The sequence below is a fragment of the Varanus komodoensis genome, unplaced genomic scaffold, assembly GCF_004798865.1.
Source record: "Varanus komodoensis strain SLA01 unplaced genomic scaffold, ASM479886v1 scaffold1, whole genome shotgun sequence".
Taxonomy (NCBI): Eukaryota; Metazoa; Chordata; class Lepidosauria; order Squamata; family Varanidae; genus Varanus; species Varanus komodoensis.
In genome coordinates, this window is record NW_025335268.1 from 29,093,716 (window position 1) to 29,118,724 (window position 25,009).

At 38.7% G+C, this 25,009-nt stretch overlaps 1 protein-coding gene across 1 annotated transcript in view; it reads left to right on the forward strand.

The window, feature by feature from the left end:
- The window catches only part of WDR27 (WD repeat domain 27), a 196,784-nt gene that overhangs the window by 41,863 nt on the left and 129,912 nt on the right, over window positions 1-25,009 (forward strand). Inside the window, exons 21-23 of the mRNA XM_044422939.1 lie at window positions 3,862-3,959; window positions 11,662-11,764; window positions 18,173-18,271. Of these exons, the coding sequence (XP_044278874.1) occupies window positions 3,862-3,959; window positions 11,662-11,764; window positions 18,173-18,271 (300 nt within the window). The remainder of the gene's footprint in view (window positions 1-3,861; window positions 3,960-11,661; window positions 11,765-18,172; window positions 18,272-25,009) is intronic.

Consider the following 25,009-nt stretch of genomic DNA (forward strand, 5'->3'; position numbering starts at 1 on the left):
CAGCTTTGCAGAATCCCACTCATTTCCGGCGTCCTTGGCATCCGTTCAGCAGGTTCTTCAATTCCTCTTCGAATTGCACCAGTCTGGACTTAAACCTTCTTCCATAAAAGTATATACAGCTGCAATTTCTTACTACCATGGAACTGTACACGGTTTCTCCATCTTTTCTCAACCTTTGATTAAAAGATTTTTGAGAAGATTGGGTAACCTCCATCCAACAGTAAGGCCCCTGATGCCCACTTGGAGTCTTTCAGTAGTTTTACAAGCACTGACTTGGCCACCTTTCGAACCCATGGCGACAATTGATCTGCGCCTTGTCTCATGGAAGACTGCTTTCCTTGTAGCAGTTACTTCAGCCCGTAGATCTTCTGAACTTTGTGCCCTTAGGACAGACCCCCTTTTCTGAATTCTCATAAGGAAAAGGTAGTTCTATGGCTGGGTCCGTCCTTTCTTCCAAAAATCGCTACTTCGTTTTCACATGCAGCAAGAGATCGTTTTACCAACCTTCTTTCCAACTCCTTCGAATCCGATAGAGTGATCTCTGCATATGCTGAATGTTTGTCATTGCTTAGCCTTTTATAGGTCCAGGACTGAGTCTGTTCGACACTCCAATAGACTTTTTGTGAAATACTCGGAACACGACCGGGGCTATCCGGTCACTTCCCAACGACTTTCCAAATGGATAGTGAAAACAATTGTTGTGTCTTACCAGTTGGCTAAATTGGACTTACCATCTACTCCAAGAGGTCATTCTACAAGGGCTGTTGCTGCTTCTTCGGCCTTTGCATCGGGAGTGCCGATGGAAGACGTCTGCAGAGCTGCCACTTGGGCTACCCCGTGTACCTTCGCCAGACACTATAGACTTGATGTCCGTGCCAGGCAATATTGCTCTTTTGGCAGGGCTGTTCTTTCTTCTGTTCTTCGTTGATGACACCTCCCTCCTCCAGTTTGGGTAAGCTTGTTATTCTACCCATATGTGTGATGCACAGAGGCCACGACGAAAAAGAGCAGGTTGCTCACCTGTAACTAGTGTTCTTTGAGTGGCCATCTGTGCAGTCACACAACCCACCCTCCGACCCCACTTGGTGTCATGGGTAGTCCGACTTCCTTCTCTTCAGTGATAGGATCTCTTTAGCTATTTGTCGTACCACTGAAGTTTTGGTTTTTTGTCATGATGACAATAACTTTATTAAGGGAGCGAACGTCAGTCTTTCAAAGACTGGAAAATGGCGGACACTCCGCTCCTTATATAATGCTAGGGGGGAGGGGGAGCGGAGTTCCCGCCAAAAACCGTTAATCTTCCGCCAAAGGCACTGCGCAGGTGCAGAACCCATATGTGTGACTGCACAGATGACCACTCGAAGAACATCAGTTACAGGTAAGCAACCTGCTCTTCCAGCGGGCAGAGAGGGGAGAGACCGGTGCTGCCAAGATACAATGTGTTCTCACCATACCTCAGTCTCATTTTCTTACTTCTGAAGCCCCACAGTTAAACGGAAAATGGCTGTCTGTCTTGCAGAGCAGAAGGAGAGCAGAGTCGATCTTCACTCCTGTTTTTCTTCTGCTCTTCATAGGATGCCCATCATCATCCAAGACTGGAGAGTTATGGGCAGTCCCATTAGATTGCATCTGTAGCCTTGGCTTGTAAACTGCCCATGGACTGTAGTAAAGTGCCTAGAGAGCTTTGGCTATGGGCTGTGGCAGTACAGAGACGACGATGACAGCTTGTTGCTGAATCTGAACATTATTTATAAAGGGCCTGATATATTCTGAGAAATACATTAATTTCAAAACAGATGAAGTGACTTGACAGTCACTTCCTGGTGTCATTCTGCTAATTAGGCATGAGATGTATTTCGTTAATGGACCAATAGTGCCTGGTGAATTCTATTCCACAATGAAATGTGCCTACACATATGTATTGCTATCTGAAAGCAACGTATTCTCCTTATTAGCTAGATGCAATAATGAAGAGTATCATGGGAGATGCTAGGCAAGAGGGTTTGATTTTATAATTTTTTCTATCATGGAACAGACCCATGGAGGACAGAAAGTATAAAGGGCTTTTGTTAGGAGCCTGGCTAATTTAGGGGCAATTACATTTAACAACAGTCATTTGGAAAGACTGTTAAGGAACAATACTTTGACTGTCTTCATTAGTGGAAAAGACATGAATGAGTAATTTGGCAAATTCAAAGGAAGGTTAATGATGCCATTTGAACTAGTTAATTCCAGTTAACTTTCCTTGCTACCTTTCATGTATGTTTTAAATTACTTAATTTATTCATCTCATACTCAGAAAAGAGAGAAAATTTATTCATCTCATACTCAGAAAAGAGAGAAAAAGAAAATGCACACAACTATTTTTAATGGTAACTTAATGCCAAATGCTTATAAGAAACATGTGCCTTCTTCATAATGGCACGACAGAAGTTTGTTTGGCTACCTCTTTACTGGTATTTCAGTGGCTAGGTCAGACCTGGCCTTACCAGAATATATTCTGTATTGGTGTGGTATGACTGGTAGTATTTCTTCCTTCTCCTAGAATTTTTATGGATATCTTCAAGGCACTCTCAACTCCTAGTTTAAAAGTTGCTTTGTTGCGATACAGATTGTTTTACTTTGGGTGCCACTGACTATTTTCATAAACTTGAAAATATATTCATCCAGCTATATATTACTTTATTAGACTTAGTAGGTTAGTATTATCATGACCCTTTTGTAGTTATTTTAAAGGCAGTATTGAGTATCTGTTCACTTAAAATTGGAAGATTTCTCAGTTATATGATAAAAATTGAGAAAAGGAGAAGATCTTGGCAAATTTATACTTATTGTAGGAAAATGCATGATGCATAGGAGTTGTAAAATAAAAGTTTGGTTTGCTTACATTCAATCAAATATACATGATTTTAAAAACTATTTATTTTTGATGTTATCACATCAGTAGTAACTTGTGATTCCTTCCTTTTTCACAGCTGTGAAATATTCTACCATGTCTGTGTTTGTGTACATTTTATTTTAGTTTATGTATGTCAAATATTTATATGCTGCCCTTTAATAAAATAAGTTAAAAATCAAGTTCACAGGTAATGAAATAATTTAAAATTCAAAGAATGTAAAGCAGATATAGGGCAACGACAGACACCAGGTACATTAATCCTGTTAATTCCAGTTAATTCCTGAAGCTATTGGCAGAATAAAAGCATTTTATATGCCCCCCAAAAGAGATTGAGGAAGCACATACACAATTTAATAAGGCTGCAGTCATCTGGTCTCCTGACATCTGGGAGGCCATAGAATTCTACTGAGTCCCAGCTCTGTGTCCTGTGATACAGAATATTTGCCTGGATGGCTGTAAATGATTCAAGGCAAGGACCAACAATTACTAATTTATAGGAGAATACCATGTTGCTAATGCTAGAGCTGTTCCCTTCTACTAACACCATTATGGCCCTCAGGGTGAAGGGAAAAAAATCTGATTATCCTGTCAATTATCACTTCTGGATTTTTAAAAGACAACTCAGGATGAAAAACTGTTATACCAGACACAGAGGCAATAGTCCCCTTCCTTCCTAGTTTGTTTGCTTTTAGGTTTGAACTCATCCTAATATGAATCGATATATTTCTTGCTCTTGGTATATTGCCAGAACTTGAATCATCTGTCTTTGCTTTCTGTCTTTCAAAGAATTTAGAGAAATAAATGAAGAAATTATTTAGCATATATGAAAACTGTGGCATACTTGTTTACTCTTCAGCTGTTGCCAAAGCCTGCATGTAACTTTTTCAACACATTTTCATAAATGGAAACTATATCTAGCTATATAGTATTCAGCATTTTTAAACCACTATTCTGTCTTGCAGGGGTCAGCTTTTAGCTGTCAGCAGTATGAAGCTTACAATCTTTTTTTAACAACAGCAATTGGTGATGGTATTAAACTGTGGGATCTGAGAACGCTGAGGTAATCTGTGCTTATTTATCTTAATTGAAAAAAGGCAAAATGCTCCTTGAAACTGTTTTCATATGTTATGAAAAGGAGGTGGGTGCTCATAGTTATTTTGAGATCAGGTATACATGCTAACTATGATACAATAGTTGGACTGTTATTAGAAAATAGAAGAAGCTAAGATCATATCATTTGATGAATAGCAAAGCCCTTTTTTCACCATATCACAACCAATTTGTATTTCCTATCATACGTTCATGAAGATTTAAAAAATCCATGTGTTTGCACTTCTGTAAATATTCAAATAGCTTTGTACACTGCTTAAAGATACTATTGACCCAGAATACTACAGTTTCTATTGTCACACTAGGCAGCACCCAGAACCTGGGCAGTGTGACTTTCCAGAATGGAATAGCTATAACAAGGTTAGAATGGGAAATGTCTGTAATTGCTTGTAGACCTCTATAATAATATGTTCATTGTTTTGACTGTATTTTGTTCAAACTGAACTGCAACTTCCATAACATTTATTTGCTCAACTGTTGTGTGGCAACAGGACTTATTATTATGCTTTAGTGGTAATTCATTTATATCCTACAGGACTGTCTTTTTTATCTGACCGAATTTTCACATTGACTTTTCTGAATTCCCTGATATTTGCAACATTATGCAGCTGCTGCATGATCCTGTTCTTAAATGATTATTTTAATTATACCGGCTGCTTAGAACTCGTAGAGATAAGGGACAGTACAAATGTTAAAAGACAGAGTGAATCCACATACACAAGGACATAAATCCTTCGATATGTTTGCTTATAGAAACAGAGTGAGTCAGAAGGGGCCTCCTGGGCTATCCAGTCTGACCACTGGCTCCAGCTGGCTCTGCTCATGACATGCTTACCATGTGCACTTACAGTCTTCTAATTATGCTTGTTATAAAATAGTAAGTACTGCAAAAGCTATTCTGAAAATACAGAACAGCAAAATAATCTGAGGCAAAATCTAGCAGAGATGGCTTCCATTACCATTTTTGCTTACAGACTAATTCTACTTATTGTGGCATATTTTGGCTGCCCAGAGAGCATAATGCTAATGTGATGGCTTTTATACAAATTTTAATAAACAAACAAACAGACAAAAAGCTTTCTTATTGCATTTTCTAAAGAATATAGAAACTTAAGCCATGATAAAAAGTGTTACTCTTTATAGATGTCTGAAGAATCTCTTGTTTTTGCATAACAATACAAACATATATTGCACATGTAGATGCAGAAAAGAGCTGCAATTGGGTCTTTTCATATATTGAGTGAGATGGCCTTCACAAGGTATACGGCATTTTTTAATGGGATATATGGAGCTGAATCCTGTCTGAAGTCAGTCAACTTAAAAATTGGAAACTGGAAACAAAATGCACCTTTTTAACCTTGAAAACCTATTCTGACTTGTCTGACTTGGAAAACGTTTCATATATAGAATTACAGACTGGGACAGTAGTAGAGGAAAGAGCATATATGGAGAGATGGCTGTAAATCATTAAAATGTAGAAAACGTCTAAGCGAAGTGTTTTGGAAAAAAAACTGCTTTGGAAGAATGTAGCAGCCAGCTTGATATCAATTGATTTTTGTTATTGTTTTATAATTTAATCATGTCTTTTGTGAAAGGAGCTTGTAAGTTCTTGCCAAACTGTAAAGGTTTATTATCCCAACCAAATGTCAAAATGTAATAAAATGAGAGACATTGTATCCTTATGTTTTTGCAATCAACTGGTCTAACTGCAATTCATGAATAATGAAAAAGTTGAAAGTTTTTCGCAGGTCACTTATCTGCTGTCTCCTTTTAAAGCACTAATTTAAACAAAGCAGTTGAATGGTAAAATAGTTAAAAGTAGAATCTGGGTAAGCATTTAGCTGATTTGTAACTAAAGGCCGTGCAATATGATGTGCCATGAATGTTATCAGTCCTTCCTACGTTTTCTTCTTCTTTTTCTCTCCTCTATTTCTATTTTTTTTTTTTTTTTTTTTGCTTGCCTTGCCTCTGCCACAGTAGGATTGTGTTACTTGGGGGATTCATAGCCCTGTTTGCCATTGAGTTAATGGATCTGAGGTCACAGATGGCCTCATCAGTTTTGTCCAGAATACTGAGCACTTACAGATTACTGGAGAGCTCAGAATCAGAGGACATCAGCTCAAGTTCTGTGGGCATCCAATGTGAAGATACCAATCATCCAGTTCCTCACACTCTCATCCCCACCCAGAGCAATCTATAGAAGGAAGCCAATTAAGGTGTCTTGGAAATTTTCACCAGGGCCAGCAGTACATTCTTGTTGCATAATTTTGTACATCAATAATAGAAATACAAATACAGTATTTGGTACTACTTTTCACAGCATGTAAAAATATCTGTGGCTCCTACTGTGTGCAGGCAGGAATTCATGTAAAATATGAGACACTAAACAATTCTTGTAGACAAAGGGTGTTTCCCAATGGGTAATTCCTAACACTACAGAGCAAAAGACTCAAGTGCAGCGATTCTGTCATTTCCCCCCACTTTTTATTTTTATTTTGTGGTAAGAAATCTGAAGAAGGAGTGGGGGGAAAAAGGAGGGTTCTTAGTAAAATAATGCTGTTTAGGTTCCCAGTAAAAGTTTGTGAGTGAGGAAGGGCAACTGAATGATAAATAATTGGTCTGGAAGCAACTTCACATTGTAATTTTAATGATGGAGGAGTTGTAACAGAGACAATTTTCATCTCTTCACTGTCCAAAATGCCATTTTCTGTTAGGCCTCCAAAACTCTTGCTGCAGCTTGCTGCTGGGAGAGTGGACAGAGAATAGGAAAGTTACTTGATCAAGTGGATACATGGCTCTACCCTCCCATTTTCTAACTTCCCTGCTGTCAGTGCTTAAACCACAGAGCTTTCTATCTAGGTGGTATGGGAAGGGAATCCCCATATTATCTTTCTGCACAGCTGTAACCTATGGCCCCTGGGAACACACCCTCCATTTTTTTGTAGGGTCTGTAGGGTAGCTCTTCACTCTGTTAATTTTATGACAAAAATAGTAGATTAACCTTAAAAGAATTATGAACTCCTTCATGATTAATATAATGTATATATTGTGCAAGGAGGTGTAGGAATACTCCATTATTCACATAAAAATAATTACAGTGGAATAAACCTTATGTAGTGGATGATAACAAACCAGGAAAACATATACGTTTTCTGAGCAGTGTTTTCAAAGAGAAGTAAGTGGCTTCAGCAAATTACCAGTGAAACAAAATCTATCACACATTTTCTGTGTTCCTTACTATGGATTATACAGCGGAGAACATAGAGACCTGGTTCTCACATCATACTATGTGGTGGATTGTTATCGTAGGTGCTTGCTGGGTGGCTCGCTGTGACCTCTGAATCTTTCTGGTAGCTTTTCTGTCATAGGTTTGTTTTTGCAAACAAGCCACCCTGGGAGCCCATGGCTTGAGTAGGGTTGTTTACAACGACTTGTTTAATGTGGTTTGTGGTTTGTTGCAATATTTGAACCTAGCAGAGTTGCTTCTTCATGGGTTGTTTAAAATGGTGAGACAGCCACTAGGTAGGAATGGCTCAAAAAAAAAATAATAAAATCAAATCAAATCAAAACGCAAACCCCTGTTGACCACTCTTGTGATTTTGCTAGTGTTGCTATTGTAACCCTTGTCCTCTGCTCTCAGGTGCTGTCAGTGTCCTTTCCTTCACCAGTACTGCACCAACACTTGTCCCTGTCATGATTATTGTTGCCTTTTCTGTCCCTAAAATTAGTACAAGTGAGTTCTGGTGTATTTGTTTCATTGCATTTTTCCTTTGGTCCTGCAGAAGTCCACACATTCATAGGACCACCATAAGACATATTTTCCTATTTTTCACATGCTCCATTGATTGTTAAATTGGCAAAGTAAAAGTCACTCCGCATCCTTGTGCAGTAATTGCACCTTCACCAAAACCTGCTATCGCATTCACCTGCCCTTCCCAGAGTTCCCTATTGAGGGAAGCACTGAAGTGGGACAGCTGGCATTTTCAATATATTATGGAAGGGTGAATTTATTAAGTGGCATTTCTAGACATCCAGAGGGCATATCACTGTATTAGTTTCTGTAAAATGGATGCAGTTTATGAATGTAAACTGATTCCTTTGAATGTGCGCATTTATGAAAAGCCAAAGGAAACTAAAAAAACCCCCAACAACCCTCCAATTCATTTGGGCAAATTTGAAGGACGATTTAAAAAATACTGAACCCAGTTGTGCAAAGCTGAAAGATCAAAACCCGATCGTATTTGTGTAAATAAAGGACTGAAAAATGAAAAATCCTACACATTAATCCCACACAAGGATGTCTTTAAAAAATGTTTCAAAGCTTCAACTTTCTAGAATGATGTGGCTCAATTACAGACTATGGTTTAGATATTAGAAAAATAGAACTCTGATGGCAAAAGGACTTAATTGGTTTCCCAGCTAGTTTCCAGGCACAATTTAAATTGCAAGATTTGATTTTTAAAGCCTAAAAAGTATGGACTCTGCATGCTTCAAGCAACACCTATATATCCTCCCTGCTTAATAGTACATGTCTGTAATTATTCCAAGATGGCAAGCTGGTGTCTCAGTTCTTTGGCAAGCAGTAGATATTACGTGATTGTTCTCTTTTTAAGGAGTTAAAGCTACTGCTGAATCCTTCATTCCATTTTCCAGTCGTGTGCACTTTCGTGCCAAAGTTGTTTAGCATTAATTTCACAGTTAGGCCAATATAAGCATTTTTTTTTACTGAAGACAATTCAGTGTCAGTGTGATTTTGTGAAGCCCTGTTCTCAATTTTGATTTTATTAAAGACAAAACTGAAGGATAGAGGACTTTCTTGGTCATTCATGAACTTCCCTTTATATAGGAAATTCCCCTTTTAGTAATAGGAATGCTTGTGCTACTTGATCCAGAGTATCTATTAATGGATATGCTGTATGACACTGGAAAGACAGCAATCCCCGGTGGAAAATCACACATTATTCCCTCCCAGATTGAATATCCAACTAATATTTATATTTATCATTTGCTTGTTACTTAGGGCAGTTTTTCAATCATGATTCAATTCACAAATAGCTAAATGATTTAAGGCCCAGATACTTTAAAAAAGGACCTATCCCAATAACAACTAGCTTGTGCTTTAAGAATGACTAGAAAGGTCTCTGCTCATGACCTCAGCAATTTATTTATTTAATTTTTATGCCACCCCATGAGCTGTAGGTTCTCTGGGTAGTTTACAATTGACTTATAGTGTGGCCACGTGAGAAAGGTCCTTCCCATGGCAGTGCCCCATTTATAGAATTCTTTGTCTGGGGTCATGCAGGTGGTCCCCACATTGTTGAATTCTAGGTAAGAACTAAAAATATATTCACTCGAGCCTATACTCTCAAAACTTGTTGCTAAAAGATTATGCCTTTTAGTTTTATGTTTGATGTGTTTAATTATTTAGCAAACATTTATTTAACAATCTATTTTATTATTTATCAACAGTGTATTTTTATAATCTTTCTTGGGAGCAGGAAATTATGTAAATCATAACAGAACACAATAATTGAAAGAAATGCTAGCATCTTCTAAGTCATATGTTCAAATTTCCCTGATGAGGATATTGTGGAACTGCTGTTTCAGTAAGACTTAATATTCATCTCCATTGATTAGGAAACTGAATAATGCATTGGAAAATATATTGAAGGAACAGTCAACAAAAGAGACCACTGTAGAATAAGGGGAAAATCTACCTTTGTTGGAAATGGACAATTGACATAGCTATTGTTTTATGTGGTTGGAGCATCAGCTGTGGAGGCAATATAGAAATGAATAAATGCAAAGGGTTGTAAGAGGGATGGACCCCTTTTGCTACACTGAGCAATTATAAAGTGTCTTTTGGAAGAAATACTATATATGTACATTAAAGTTTTTCAGGATAAATGCAGAATTGTGTTCCTCGTAAGGTTGTAGAGCTCTTCACTAGTTATATGCTGTGCATTAGGCTTTCATTATGAAATTCCTGTATTTTGTTCACAAACCTTTTATGGGGCATTCACATAATATTACCATACATTTTTTCCCCTGTATTTTCCCAGCAGTTCTTCCATATCTTCCCAGCCTCAAGAATGGGCAACTTTTTCCCCCCAGAAGAGTGGTAGAGCAGTGCTATCTCCTCAAGCATAGATTCCCTTAGCTCTACTCTCCATCTTGCAGAGAGTGAAGGTTTTAATGTGAGCAGTGATGTATCAGAGAAGTGAATCTATGAAAGTTCAGCACACATTTACTGTAATCTTTTCCTTCACTGAATATTAGCAGCATGTTAAATGCAGATGAGCAATTTTTAATCATTAAAAGGAGAACCTTATGGGTTATCTCATTCTCTCAGTTAAGAAGCATGTTTCAAATGCTTTTTAAAATTAAAATGTATAGCTGAAAATCATGGGAGATAAAATGGCTCCTACTGTAAGGTTATAGAGAATGTGCACTAAGCTTCACATAGAAGTTTAGATGGACTGGTTCTTCCCTCCTGTAACCATAGCAGGTATGTCCTTCCACTGGTCTGGATGAAACAGACTTGGGTGACCATACAGAAAAGCAGCATTTTTTCAATAGATCGCTGTATTAATTTCACTCATATCTTACAGCAGATCATTTTTTTCCTCCAGTTTAAGTTTAAGTGCTAGGAAGTGCTAGTGCTAGGTTACACTCTAGGAAGTAAATGGAGAGAAAGCTTGTGCACCTGCATTTATGGGGTAGTTAATGCAACTGTATGCATTTCTTCTCCATTTAACTTCTCAACAATTAAATTTGCATTTAAATTAAGTGCAAATTAAATTGCATTAAATTTTTGCAATTAAAATTACTGTCGGGGAACTGCAGTAATTTAAGCAGTAACTGCTCAAAAAAGAAACTCTGAAAAGTGGAATAAGTTAATACCTTTCCTTTTGGGAGTAGCTGGAGAATCAGGAAAGTGTTGATAAGGTGGAGCACACTGAAAAGTGTTAGTTCAACATTAGCTGAAAGGATCACATAGCCAAGGGGGTGATAGTGTCCCCCCCCACACACACATACACACATTTTCTGTGCTTCTGACTCACATGACCCAGTCCCTCCTTTCTCTTACTGCTGTATCTCCCCTGGTTTGCCACTGTGTACAGATTAGCTAATAGGCAACCTTGTCTTGTCACTATTCATATCAGATAGGGATATGCTAAAAACCGCACTGCTAAAACGTACAGTCAAATAATAAAGCAATTGTGACCCCAATTGTGAATTTTTGAGACTTTGTTGTTTAACAATAAGCCAGGGAGCAAGTGATAGTCTTTTCAAAGGACATTTCAGCATCAGTGGAAGAGCAGTCACTGGTGAAAACTCAAAAAGCAAGTGGCACAGACTTTTTTGCACTCCTGTTGAATGGATTTGTAGTTGATTCCAGAAACCATACTAAGATCATTCTTCTCACTTCATGGGTTTTCAAAATGGCCTGTTCCTATAAAACTAAGCCACTCTGCTGAAAGCACACCACTTCAGATGACAACCTACCATGACTATAGGATAATATTTATTTTGTATTTAGGTTCTGTTCATGGGGAAAGATGGATGCAAAAAGGTTGTGTGCCTCCTTGAAATTATGAAACTTAGAAGTACTGTGTTCATTAAAATTTTAATTTAAACTTTCTCTGAAGGTGTGAGCGTCGTTTTGAAGGACACAGTAACCGCTGTCACCCTTGTGGAATTGCTGTTTCTCCTTGCGGACAGTATATTGCCTGTGGATCTGAAGATAAATGCGTATGTAACAGTGGTTTATTTCTGGCAAAATACAGTCACATAAATACAAACTTTTAATCTCATTTACATTTCTTTGGCCCCAGGTCCACCAGCCCATTGCTGTACCACCAATTAGCATCCAGCCTCTTAATGCATTTGAAGCTTGTAATTTAACTGTAAGGTGCTTTGCAAATCTGTCTTGTCTGCACCCCAAACAAAGCGTGTGAGTTATAGGAAACTGAAAGTATACTATGCATGAAACATTGATGGAAAATTATTTGGCAGATCTTGCAGGGTGTTGTGAGCTGAGTAGTCCTGCCCAGCAGTAACAGACTCACCAGCCCTTCTTATTTTTATTTATTTATTAATTAAAAGCTTTTGTATGCTGTCCTATTATACAAGATCTCAGAGTGTCTTACAATATTTGCAAAGACAATTAAAACAACAATTGCAATAAATGATAAAACAGAAGAAAACAATAAATCACAAAACAAACAGAGCGACTAAGCTTAAAAACTATTAAATTTTAAAATACTGTTTAAATAAAAAGGTTTTGGCCTGGCACCGAAAAGAGTATAAACTTGGCGCTAGGCATACCTCTCTGGGAAATACATTCCAGAGTCTGGGCACCACAGCAGAGAAGGCCCTACTCTGAGTTGATGACCTTTTTACCTCTCTCAGAGAGGGTTCCTGGAGTAGGGCTTCTCCATAGATCTTAAGGGGCATGAGGGCATATAAGAAAGGAGACGTTCCTTCAGGTATCCTGGTCCCAAGCCATTTAGGGCTTTATAGGCACCTTGAATTGGGCCCAGACTTCAACTGGAAGCCAGTGGAGCTAGTAGAGGACCGGTGTTATGTGAGAGTAACAGCCGGTCCCTGTCAGCAGCCTGGCAGCTCTATTCTGTACCAGTTGCTGTGTCCAGACCATTTTCAAGGGCAGCCCCACATAGAGCGTGTTGCAGTAATCCAGGAAGTTACCAGAGCATGTATCACTGTTGCTAGGGAGTGCTCATCCAGGAAAGGATGCAGCTGATGGATCAACCGAAGTTGTAGGAAAGAACTCCTTGCCACTGCCGCCACCTGGAACTCCAGTGACAGCTCTGGGTCAAGGAGTACTCCCAAGCTGTGGACCCTGTCCTTTAGAGGGAGTGCTACCCCGTCCAGAACTGGGTCAAAATCACCTACCTGGAGACCCACACCTCCCACCAACAGGACTTCCATCTTCTTGTCAAACACCTTTATTTGACTTGTCTCTGAGCATATACAAAGCAAAATGTTGACCCCTCTCTGGCCCCCTTGACTCAAAGTTTTGCTTATGAGTCCATCTGTGCCTGTCTCTGGAGGGAGGAGCACTGTGGAAATGTGTATGCCTGCGTTCTTTCCTCTGGGACCCCAGTTGGGCCATCCTGTGACTGTGACAATGGACTATCAGGTCCACCTGCTCAGGAGGCTGGAGTTCTCCATCTGATAGACCCCCATCTCTGAATTCCCTCCCCCTTCAGGATGTTGTTGCTCTTCTTTGTTCCCACGAGTGGGTTGACTGGGATCCCCAGCTGTCCTTGAACTAATCTCTTCCCTAGCAGGCACAGGCAGATACCCAGGGCCTTGGACTACAGCTGGAACTGAGTTCGATTCAGCAACCATCTTGTTATCAGAGCCTGAGCTGTCAGCCCTGCCGGGATAGGCCAACTCCCCCTCGTACATTACATTCTCAGAATCTGAGCTGTCAGTCCAGCCAAAATGATCAGCTTTTCGTGCATGCCTGGGAATCTTTCCAGAATGTGTGCTCACGACACAGGGCTAGAAAATCATATTGTCTGAGTGACTGAGGAATAGCAGAAAATCATGGAAGTGCAGATACTTCGAAATCACCCATAGAGCTATATGGGCAGGTCCAGAATCTGGCCACCATCAAAGCAAACCGAGAGAAATCAATGAGCTGTCTGCGTAGGTGGAGCTATACTGGAGATCCCATCTGCTGTCCCTATCCCCCGCTGCTTACCCCACAACACAGAATGGGAGAGTCCTGTTCTCCCTGCTAATTTGCATCTATTCTTCTGAGCGTTGCATCTTGTAACTACTGTTTGCCTGTCCAGATTAACTAGAGATAGCTCCCTGCCCATCTAACATGGATTTTCTCATGGACAATGGGAAAACTAACAAGGAGTCTTGTTACATTTATTTTGGCATAAACTTTCAAGGACCATGGCTCAAATTTGTTCATATTTAAAATGTTACAAAACTTTGTTGTTTTTACTGCAAAGACTGGCTACCCCCAGGACATGGAAAAAGTGTATGAGATACTGTGGAGAGCGTCTCCCTCTGATCTCTCTACCAACTTTGCTGGCCATCAGTGATATTATTCTTGACTTTAAATACTGGATTCTAGAAACAAACTTGTTATATAAGGTTCCTCTTACCCATAAGTCTGTCACAAGGATTAATCTTTGAGGCATCTGTAATTCCATTTACATAGCATAGTACTTTCACTGGTTTTAAAGGAATTTGTAAAGAATGAGAAACCAAGAGAGCCAATAAAATTAGTGATATTAATCTTAAACCGCCTTCCGCAGTACACAAATATTTGACAGGGAAGAATACGTGTTGGCAGCATGACCTAAAAATAAAATTGAAAACATATTCCTCTTCTTGGTACAAACAGATCACTGTGCTATGTTGTTGCAAACAAGTATTGTAGGTGCCCATCCTCCAGTTCTTTACTTGTAAAAATAGGCCAGTGATCTACTGCTTCCTAAAAATAGCTTGGCATCACTCCTGTTCATGCTACTGTTCTATATTTTTTTAAAATATGGAGGAGCTACTTCCAACCAATTAACATGGTATTTACCAATGTTCTATCTCACTTGTTCTTAAGAACACTAGGGACTTTTTAAAGTATGGTGCCTGATTCCATAATTTACAAAAATGTCAATGAATGGATTAGAACATTTTGGATGACCTTCTTTCACCAAAACCAGATGAAGAGGTTGCCTGTGACATACAAGCTATTAATATATTGCCCAAATAAATGAGGGTCTTTAACATCATGAAGAATACAGCTGTGTAGGAAATGTCACAGTAATAACCTAGCATGAAACACACATGTTTGATGTGAACTTTAAGAACTGGGATATGAGCGTATACTTCTATTAGCATTCTGCATGAAAATAAATTTGTATTTTTAGATTGATTTAAGTGGACAAAACTATGTATGATAAGTAGAATCATGCCTTCAACTACTGATTACCTTCAAACATCTTTAAAAGGGAAATTCAAGTAGAAGAGAATGGTTACAGTGAGAATAGTAGATCTTTGCTTAGCCTGTTACTGTGTCATTGGCAGCCTCTTCTATCTGCTGCTTTCCCTACCCTCCACTTTTCCACTTGAAATCACATGTACACAGGAATCTGGCAGCAAGCAGTGCTTGAAAAGACAGGTCTTCTGTGGTGTATTTGGGACTGGAGTCAGTATAAGCTTTAGCCATATACTGATGGAATTGATGCCACAGATGTCGGTGGGGGTGGAGGCATTTATTTCTATGCCCTACTAACTAAGGTAAAGAGATCCAGAATGTTTAATGCAGCATTATGTTGCTAGGCCCATGGAACTATTAAACCAAATTCCACCACGGGTTTCCACTGAATTTCTTCTAAAGAACAGTGTTATCTGGAGGTTGATGCAGAAATGATATATTTAAGATATTTCAATGGAAGCAAGAAAGAGCAAAATGCCTTCCAAAAATGCATAGTTTTTCCTGCACATAAAAAGGTACTGCAAGACAAGCTCTTTCTCATATTTAGAGATTAACATGCCCAGTTGTTCTCACTATATCCTTGTACACTCCTATCTACTGCTTCTCTTTGCAGTTATAGAAAGTCAAAATAGAACAGGAAGTATAAGTTGACCCATCTTGAGCATATGTAACATTATAACTGCCCTCCCCAGCCCAGCACAGCTGTATATTTTTTGTTCTTAAAAAAAAAAAAAAAAAGTGGGGGTCCATAGAAAGAACATTTGCTGTTGCATGTCTTTTGTAGCTCAGATACAATTACATTAGCAAATCACCCTTTGAATGTGCTGAGAGCAATCTCTACATTTCCAATAAAACTGAAACAGAAGTAGGTGTGTGGTAGTGAACACAGGAAGTAAATGTGGATGTGAATAATACAGGTAAAGCTCTTTTATGTTTAATTGAAGTGAAGCAAAAATGGAAAGGAAATATCAATCACTCCTGCATTGGTAATTTTTATTATTAGGCATAGGTTTATGTGAGAAAAGAATACTTTATTTTGGCTCAATGAACCAGACTTTTACACACATGCATTTTTACCATATAACCATTACCTTCATAGCTCCTTTTGTTCCTTTATAATTTTACAAAGAAAGAAATGTTTAAGTTCTACAGCTAAATTCACATAATCAACGGTTTTTTTCATGGTTACTGTTATTCATGTAGAATTTTAAAGAAAAAAATAACATTTGATATTTTCTTATTAGTAATAGTTTTGGAACAACATTAAAGACATTTAAATGGGAACTGAAATGCAGTGAAACCAATGAAGGGAAGCTGGTAGCCAGTGGAGCAATAAGAAAGTAAAAGGCTACCACCACTGAAGGGCAGCCAGGAGGAACTGGAGCCTCATATCCTCTCCAGCTACTGGAGGCAGCTAAGGCAGAAGGTGGTTTTCATAATGCCATGCGGGTGAAATTTTTCCCAGTTCAGAAGGCCTTTGAAGGGCTTTCTCAACAGTGGCTTGTGTTGATAAAGCTGCCTTGCTGAAAAGTAAATATAGGAATTTCCGATAAATAATAATGGGTAAATATACTCTTCTAATAGTGTGCAGCAATATTAGTAGTACCACTAATGAAGAATGCTTCCCACCAAGTGCACACTCCTACCGTTACCTTACCCTTACCTTTAATTTCATTTTTATACCACCCAATAGCTGAAGTTTTCTATTCGGTTGACAACTGTGCATAAAACAGGCATTACAGTAAAACACCATAAATTTCCAAATTATGAAAAAGCTTGGAAATAATGTTTGGTGCAGAATTGGTCTTATTCTTGATACATTCTTGGACCATCCTGTCCTAGTTGTTAATCTGGCTGCTTCATTTTGTACAAGCTGTAGCTTCTGAACATTCGTCAGGGCAACCCCATGTGTGTTGGAAACTCCACCTTTATGATGATGCTGTATTGAAAAAGAATGCATAAGACCACTGTTTCAGTACCTTATATAAAATACACATTCTTGTGTTGTTTCTCAGGATGTAAGGGTTTTAGGAATTTAAAAAAACCTTTTATCATTTTAATATATTTGGGATACCTGAATAGGTACTGTGTTTGCTCTTAAAGCTACCTTGACCATCTTTGAAATGGAGGGAACAGAGATATTAAAAAAAAACAACACTTTTACAGAATTGTCACAGGTACTTGTAATTCCCTAAATTTCTTTGTCTGTCATGAAAATAACCAAGCCTTCTATAGTTTTCCCACTCCCTTCCACAAAGCAATTGCACCATTGTATCATAACTACCCCCTTCAGAGTGTTGTGATCCTGATCGCCAGGTATTATGGTGTGATGCCATTTGCTCATTACAATCAGGAAGAAAGGATGGGGTTGAGCACCATCTATGTGCAGCTGTTAAAAAGTACCATTTGATTATATATTTTATATATTTTTCTTGGTTATTTGAATCATTTTCAAATACCTGAATATCAGTTGTAAAAATTACATATGAAAAACCAAATCAGTATTTCTGGAGTTGAAATATTACCAGCATTATGATTAATATATATATATATGTGCTGTAAAATATTGTAACTAACACGTGGTGGAAAGTGTTCATTTTTAAAATTATCTTGTGTTAAATTATGTTAAATACGGTTACTACTTAAGGGTATAATCCATTGGTCTCTAGAAGGATGTCAACAGGACAATCTCTCTCTCTGCAACTGGAAAAGCACTGGAGGTCTCTGTGTTATGGAGATGAAAAGGCCTGCATCTGTCACTATTGTACTGGCAGTGGGTTCTGGAATGGGGCATTCCAGGAGGAGTCCCAGTGGAAACCAAAGGTCCACAGGCTTGTAAGCTTTCCTGGTCTCCTGACCCCCACCCCAAATCAGCTGCACATCCACTGGTATCAGGGGAAAATGGAAAAACAAGGGCAGTGACAGTGAAAAAGAGCAAAGATGCACCCTAGCTTCCACCATGGCCACAGGGAACCAGTGTGCCATAGAAAGCAGCAGTAACTACACCATGAATGTCCCCTTCTCCTTGCAAAGGACTGTCTCTCCCCTTTATTGAACTAAAGGGATTTTTTAAAGATCTTAGCCAAAGTAGCTCAGTAACTGGCTTGATATTTTCCCCCAGAAGTTCTAGTTTCATCACATGCTTTTGACATCTTTAAATGCATATTGTCTTTCAGGCTTACATATATGAGAAGCATTCAAGCACCTACTCCTATAAATTGACAGGACACACAGAATCTGTAATTAATGTGGCTTTTAACCCTTCATCTCCTCAGGTACTTCTCTCTTCTCATTTATAAACTTTTAATTTCTGATTATAATATTAGTTAGCTACTGTACTTTCTCTATTTTATTTCCTTATACGATACCATTTTCTATTAATATTATTGAATCTCAGTTGTGTTTGCTTTAGTTATGTGCATTAATGCTCCTAAACTGAATTTAAATTACTTGGTCAGGGGTTAGGTAGCTGAAGTGCTAGAATTCATGTTTCTATAACTTGAGATATATTTTTTTTAAAGTTTGTGTGTGAGTTCATGTACATACGCTTTGAAAAATTCCAAAATACTGTCCTATTGTATTCAGTGGCATTGGAAAATCCACTAGTATATAATATTAATTTTACTAGTTTGCTATCATGTATACTAGTATTGCTAGTATATATCCTAGTAATCTTGCTTTCCTCCTTTGCATGAGTGTAAAATAGAAGTTATTTAAAGGGTAAATGTTGGGAACTTGGGGAAATGGATTTTCACCCTATTTTCCTTTATACTTCATCCACATCACCACTTTATACACTAGTCTAGAGGGTCCCCCAACACTTTAAAGCAGATACTTGATGGTATAGGGGTGTGAAGGAGGAGGGAAAATAGGCAAAACTGGCTCCCTCCCTTTGCATAGGATCATCCAGTTCATAAGTGCTTCTGTTCCTGTGTATTCCATCTTTTGCTCTAAGATGGTTATTACTGGCCCCACTCCCACTGAATTATAGTGAGTGGCTCCAGTTGTGGAATGCTGTCACATTAGGGGCTTTTCAGTAAAAGGAGTCCCTGTGGATTTCACTCTGCTTACCAGCGGCTAATAGGGTACGGTGCTCATCTCCATTTGTAAGGCCATGAGCCAGCACTGTCTGAAGACGATTCCCACAGTCATGTGGCCAGTATGATGCCACAAAGCACTGTTACCTTCCCACCGAGGTGGTACCTATTTATGTATTACATGCTTTTGAACTGCTAGGTAGACTAGGAGCTAGGGGTGAGCAATGGGAGATCATGCCATCTGGCAGAGGCTGGACTCCAGCTGCTGGAGTGCCAACCATTTCTGGCCAACATTTCAAGCATCATTAAGCCACTCCACTACCACTTACCCTTTGGCTTTTCAGTGCCCAGAAAATATATTTTTATTCTTCCAGGCTTTTATTTTGCTATTTATTTCATGGTATATTCACATTTTAAACCATGATTATTTTCTTTTTAGATTTTTTTCATTTGTTTCCTGAATGGTTTTGGTCTCCATTATTACAAATTATATTTGTGCCGTTCCTCTTAAATTTAACTTAATTTAACTGAATTTTATTGATTTTACTGGGTTTTGTTTGATGTTTATGTACAGTGTCATGAGAGCTTTGGCTGGAGGGTATTTCATAAGTGGAATGAATAAGTGATTAAATAAAATAAACAGCTTCTAGGTCAAGTCCACATTTGGGATCATTCTTCGAGAAGGTCTGCCCGGGCTCTTTATTGTGACCTGGTTACGTTGTTTCTTAAGCTACTCCTAGGTTTCATCTAGCACACTGCCCATTCCCTAAGAGTACTGTTTCCCTCTAGGGTTGAACCTACGTTTGAAGGCCCGGGGCTTTTTTATTTTGTTACTGTTAACTTGTATACTTAGACCCAACTTAATCTCCTGTGACTAGTCTTTGCTGTATCCCGGAAATGTCCCATTCCATTGGTGCTACCAAATCACAGTTGGAACTTCAGTAACTGCCTAGCCTACCCAAGCGATGTCCACACTATGAATATGACTGCAGTAGTGGAATCATGGGTGGTTTGTTTATCAATTAGCAATGAGTGTAAGCAATGGTGTGACTGTGAAGAACTGTTTAGGTTTGTTGATATTATGATCAGTGGTTTATTCTTCCTAAACCCAAGCTAAGAGCTGGGGTTGTTGCACTAGGACTTTCTTGGAATCCTGTTCCAATATTTGTCTGGTTATTTCCCTTGTATCCTTTTCTTAATCCCCTTATTTTTTTATATGTGTTTGCTATTTTTCTTGGGTTAGTCAGGGAACAAGGTGATGCTTAGCTTTATTAGTCCCCATTCCATCATCTGTTTTTAATAACTACGGTCAACACTTAGTCCTCCATCAGTCCTAGATCATCACCTATATTAGCCTTTGTCTGCACAGAGATAAATCTTTGTCAGAGTTTCCCCACTTTGTCCTGGTGCACTGCATAATCTACCATATGTGCACCATGCTCTGCAAAAGATCCCAGTATCTCTGTCATTCAAATATTTATGTCTGCAAGTTGAAAATTACATGTGTGGATCATAACGTACAGTACCAATTATTTCCCTTAAAAACTATAGTACATATACTTACAGTCTGACAGATTAACTAAAGGTTAAGGTAAAGGTTTCCCCATGAGTTTAAGTCCAGTCATGTCTGACTCTAGGGGGTGGTGCTCATCTCCATTTCTTAGCCAAAGGAGCCAGCATTTGTCTGCAGACAGTTTCCGTGGTCATGTGCCTGGCATGACTGGATGGCAAAGCACACGGAACGCTGTTACCTTCCCACTGAAGTGGTACATATTTATCTACTTGCACTTGCATGCTTTCAAACTGCTAGGTTGGCAGAAGCCAGGACAAAGCAACAGATGCTCACCCTGTCGTGTGGATTTGAGCTGCTGATCTTTCAATAACAGGCCTAGTCGCTCAGTGGTTTACAGCACCGCACCATCTGCATCCCTTAAAAAAACAAACAAACTATACTATATATACTTATAGTCTGACAGATTAGAAGATAGCTAAGTAGGCAGCGTAATATTTTTCACAAGGAAAAATACATTTGAATTTAACAATTAGATGTGGGAGGAGGGTTGGCTAATGGAACTTTGGAAATCCACTTTTTCAGTTAGTTAAACTGCAGCCAGAGGATGTTTTATATTGATTTTTGATGACCTGCTACGTGAAGGTACCTGCCAGTGGCCAATAGGGAAATGCACATATAAGTCTCCTAGACAGTGAAATTTTTAGAACTGAAATCATCCAAAGTTATTTAGAATTGGCTGTAAATAGTTTGGGATGGGTCTAAAAATATGAGTTATTGAATTTTTACAAGCTACTAGGAAAACTCTGCTTTCCCTGGTGACAACATCTGGAAAACTCAATTATATAGAATGACATATATGAAAACAGTGTTCTTCTCTGATACTGGTTCACTGCCACCTGTTCACTTAATCATCAGTAGCATGTAATTTTCCACAAGTAGGCTGTACTTTGAAGTGATAGGGAAAATCTTTGCTTTGCTTTTTTAAAACTTATTTATGGAGTTTTGGCTTGCATTTGCATTGGCATTAAATCGTGCTTAGGTTATCCCTCCTGTGATTGCTGCATATTTTCCATTATGTGAAAGACCACAAACTTCTTTATTAAAAGACAGCCATCTTGCCCCTCACATTGTCATTGCCATAGTTCATCAGTAGAACTCCAAGGTAGACTCTCAGGTTTAAGAACAGAGGCCTACATATGGTCTCATTATTCTAAATTCTGTAGATTTTAAGTACACAGTCAAAGTCTCTATTGGGGATTTTATGATTAGATAGTTTTTAGAAACTGGCACGATAAAAATGAAGGACTGGTGCTCCACTGGTGTGTGTGTGTGTGATAGAAAGGGATGGCACTAAAGGAAGTAGCAATATTTATTACAGAAAAAAAGTGGGAAGGCAATGGCAAAAGTGAAATTATTTGAAAAGTCCCCCAAGTATTAGAAAAATAGGCCAAAACATGTTTTGAGGTATAAAGATTAACCCAAAGTATCTAATATGTATCTAGATCAGGATGTTCTGGTTCATTACACTAAAATAGTTTATGAATACTGATCACATCAGCCACTCTGGAAGAAGCTATGTATCATGGGTTGTTCACACAACTGTCCTCAACATGTTCTCCTTCCCCTCCCCCTCAGTCCTCCAGTACCCTTCACTATAAAACCTGTCTTGCCTCCCTATTCTTGCTCTGATCACTACTCCCTTTCATTTATTTCCATTCCCCACCACCAGAGCCTCAAAAATGAGTAGATGAGGTCATATTTATGTATTTTTTTTTCCAAACTCAGAAAATTGGGCAATTGTGGTGGTGGTGGTTAGACTTTCACAGATACACAGACGTATACAGGTATAGTGTATGTGTAGTCTTACCTGGTTAATTTATTGGTACGTTTCAGCTGTTCAAAGGTATTGCAAAATAACACTTACCTGCACTTTTCAATTGGCACCTAGGAACTGTATACAAATTTGCCTGTATGTAAGTATGTATTTAATTCGTTTGAAAGCTACCCATTAGCATCATGCTTTCTGGGCAGCCATTACAATGAAAATACATATGAAATAATATTAGATAAAATAATACAATTAAAATACCATAATAAAATAAAACAAGTAAAATCACAATATACATAGTTAAATAAAAATAAAACCATAAATAATATATTAAATCCAGTGCAATCGGTCTGAAGGGTCTAAGTAGTACCATTAAGGTTAAAGGTTTCCCCTTGACATTAAAGTCCAGTCATGCCTGACTCTAGGGAGCGGTGCTCATTTCCGTTTCCTAGCCGAGGGAGCCAGCATTTGTCCGCAGACGGTCTCCGTGGTCATGTGGCTGGCATGACTAAACACGAAGTACACGGAACACTGTTACCTTTCCACCGAAGTGGTACCTTTTTACCTACTTGCATTTGCATGCTTTCGAACTGCAAGGTTGGCAGGAGCTAGGATGGAGCCAAGGGAACTCACCCCGTGGTGCAGATTTGAACCAGCGACCTTTTGATCAACCAGCCCAGCAGCACAGCAGTTTAAACCACTGCGCCACCTGCATCCTTAAGTAGTGCCATAGGTGCACTGAAAAAGACAAGTTTTTGTTAGGCACTTGAAACTCAACAGGGTAGGCACCTAGCAAATCTCAAAGCATAATGCATTCCATAATTGATATGCCACCACCGAAAAGGTCCTCCTCCTTACAGCCTCCCTGTTAACCTCCTTGGGAAGAGGGACTTGTAGGAGATGATCAGTTGATTATCTTAAGCAATGGACAGGAGTATAAGGAGTGAGGCATTCCCTAAGATATTGTGGTCCCAAGCTGCCTCAACTCAACTCTGTTACCTGTTCCACTGTGCTGCTCCCCCTAATAGCTGGAATATATCAAGACATCCTGAACTGCCACAAGTGCATTCTTGCAGACCTTTGAAGGATTGACAAAAGATGAAGATGACAAAATGTTCTGAATGCAATTTTGGAACTGCAGGGCAGAGGGAGAGGTTAAAAGGTGATGTTCATAGTATTGCTTGGCATCAGCAGAGGGGCTGTCACTGGAAGCAGTACAGGTGAGATCCCAAAGTTTGGCAAGCAGTTTTGTCATTCCTGTAAAGTAGCTCATATCCAGTCTTCTCAACACGTCTTAAATTTTTTTCTCCTGGGTTTGGATGACATGATGACCTATCATGAATTGATTAAGCCTTGTGCAAGCCTATAGGCTGACAGGGTAACTTACTGCCAAAAAATAAGTCATCCTCCAGGAAGCTGTCTGGGTTCAGACAACATGTCAAAACATCATGGCTAGTTACCCATGATGGGTGGTTGTATCATGTGAACCCAGCTGATATCTTGACAACTTTTAAACATTGCAGTTTTTCTGAGAAGCTTTTCGCATGCCAAGAAATTGGAAGTATAACTACAATATGATACACACTTATACTTTTACTGGATAACATCTCTTGGAAAAATTTATGTCTTGAAATTTATTAAAGGAAATACGATCTAAAGAGTAAATTGTATAGTAATTAATTAAGGCTTCTTTCAGGAATAACTACTTAGTAAAACAAATGATTATAACAGTTAACACAAAGTATTTCCCTTTGACAATACAGTTGCAAACTTTTGCAACAGTTGCAATACAGTTGCAAATTTTTGACCTGAAAAATTTTAACTGCAACAAAACCAAGGACAAGATAATGAATAGTTTAGGCCATTTGAAGTATTTGAAACATATTCATACCAAGAAATTCTGGGTATGTGGTGAATCTCTTGCCTTCAGTAGCAATATAGCCATAAGGAAAACCAGCAGATTTAACAATACAGAATATTTACTTTTTTCCTTCTCGCTCCCATTAGCAACAATTTTTGAATTCTTTGTAATTACTGTGTGTACATTGCAAGTGAAGAGCAGAGAGATTCTATTCTACCTTATCATTTCTTAGTACCATTTTTCTACTTAAAAAAAAAAAAGGCTTGTGCAATCACCAACTCTTGCTTCTAGTCCTTCACATATAGACACTGTCAGGGTTGAGGGGAGCCCTGGCCAGAAGGCTTATTCACAGCTGCTGAGCACTCCACTCACTGCATTCTTACTCTCCTTTCTCCACCAGTATTTTTTCCTCTTTTTTTCTTGCCCTGCCAGATGTGTTATCTGTCTTCACTCTTTTTTCCTCTGCCACAGAGCTTGCTTTCCTCCTCTTACCACCAGGCCATGGCACTTCTTTTTCTGGCATTCCTCTGTGTTTTACCTGACTTCTTATAAACTTAAAAGGAATGAAAGAGGGAGAATGTATTACTGTCTAGCCAGAGGAGCAGAGAAGCAGGCACTGGGAGAGGAAAGAGAAAAAAAATGGTGAGGAGAAAAGGAGAATGCACACCAGCTGTTGGGACATGATCTTGCCTGAAAGTTGATTTTCCTTTTTAAAAAAATCAGTGTGTGGTGATGGTAGGTGAGGGTTGTCCAGGTTATAGAGTCTTAGACATA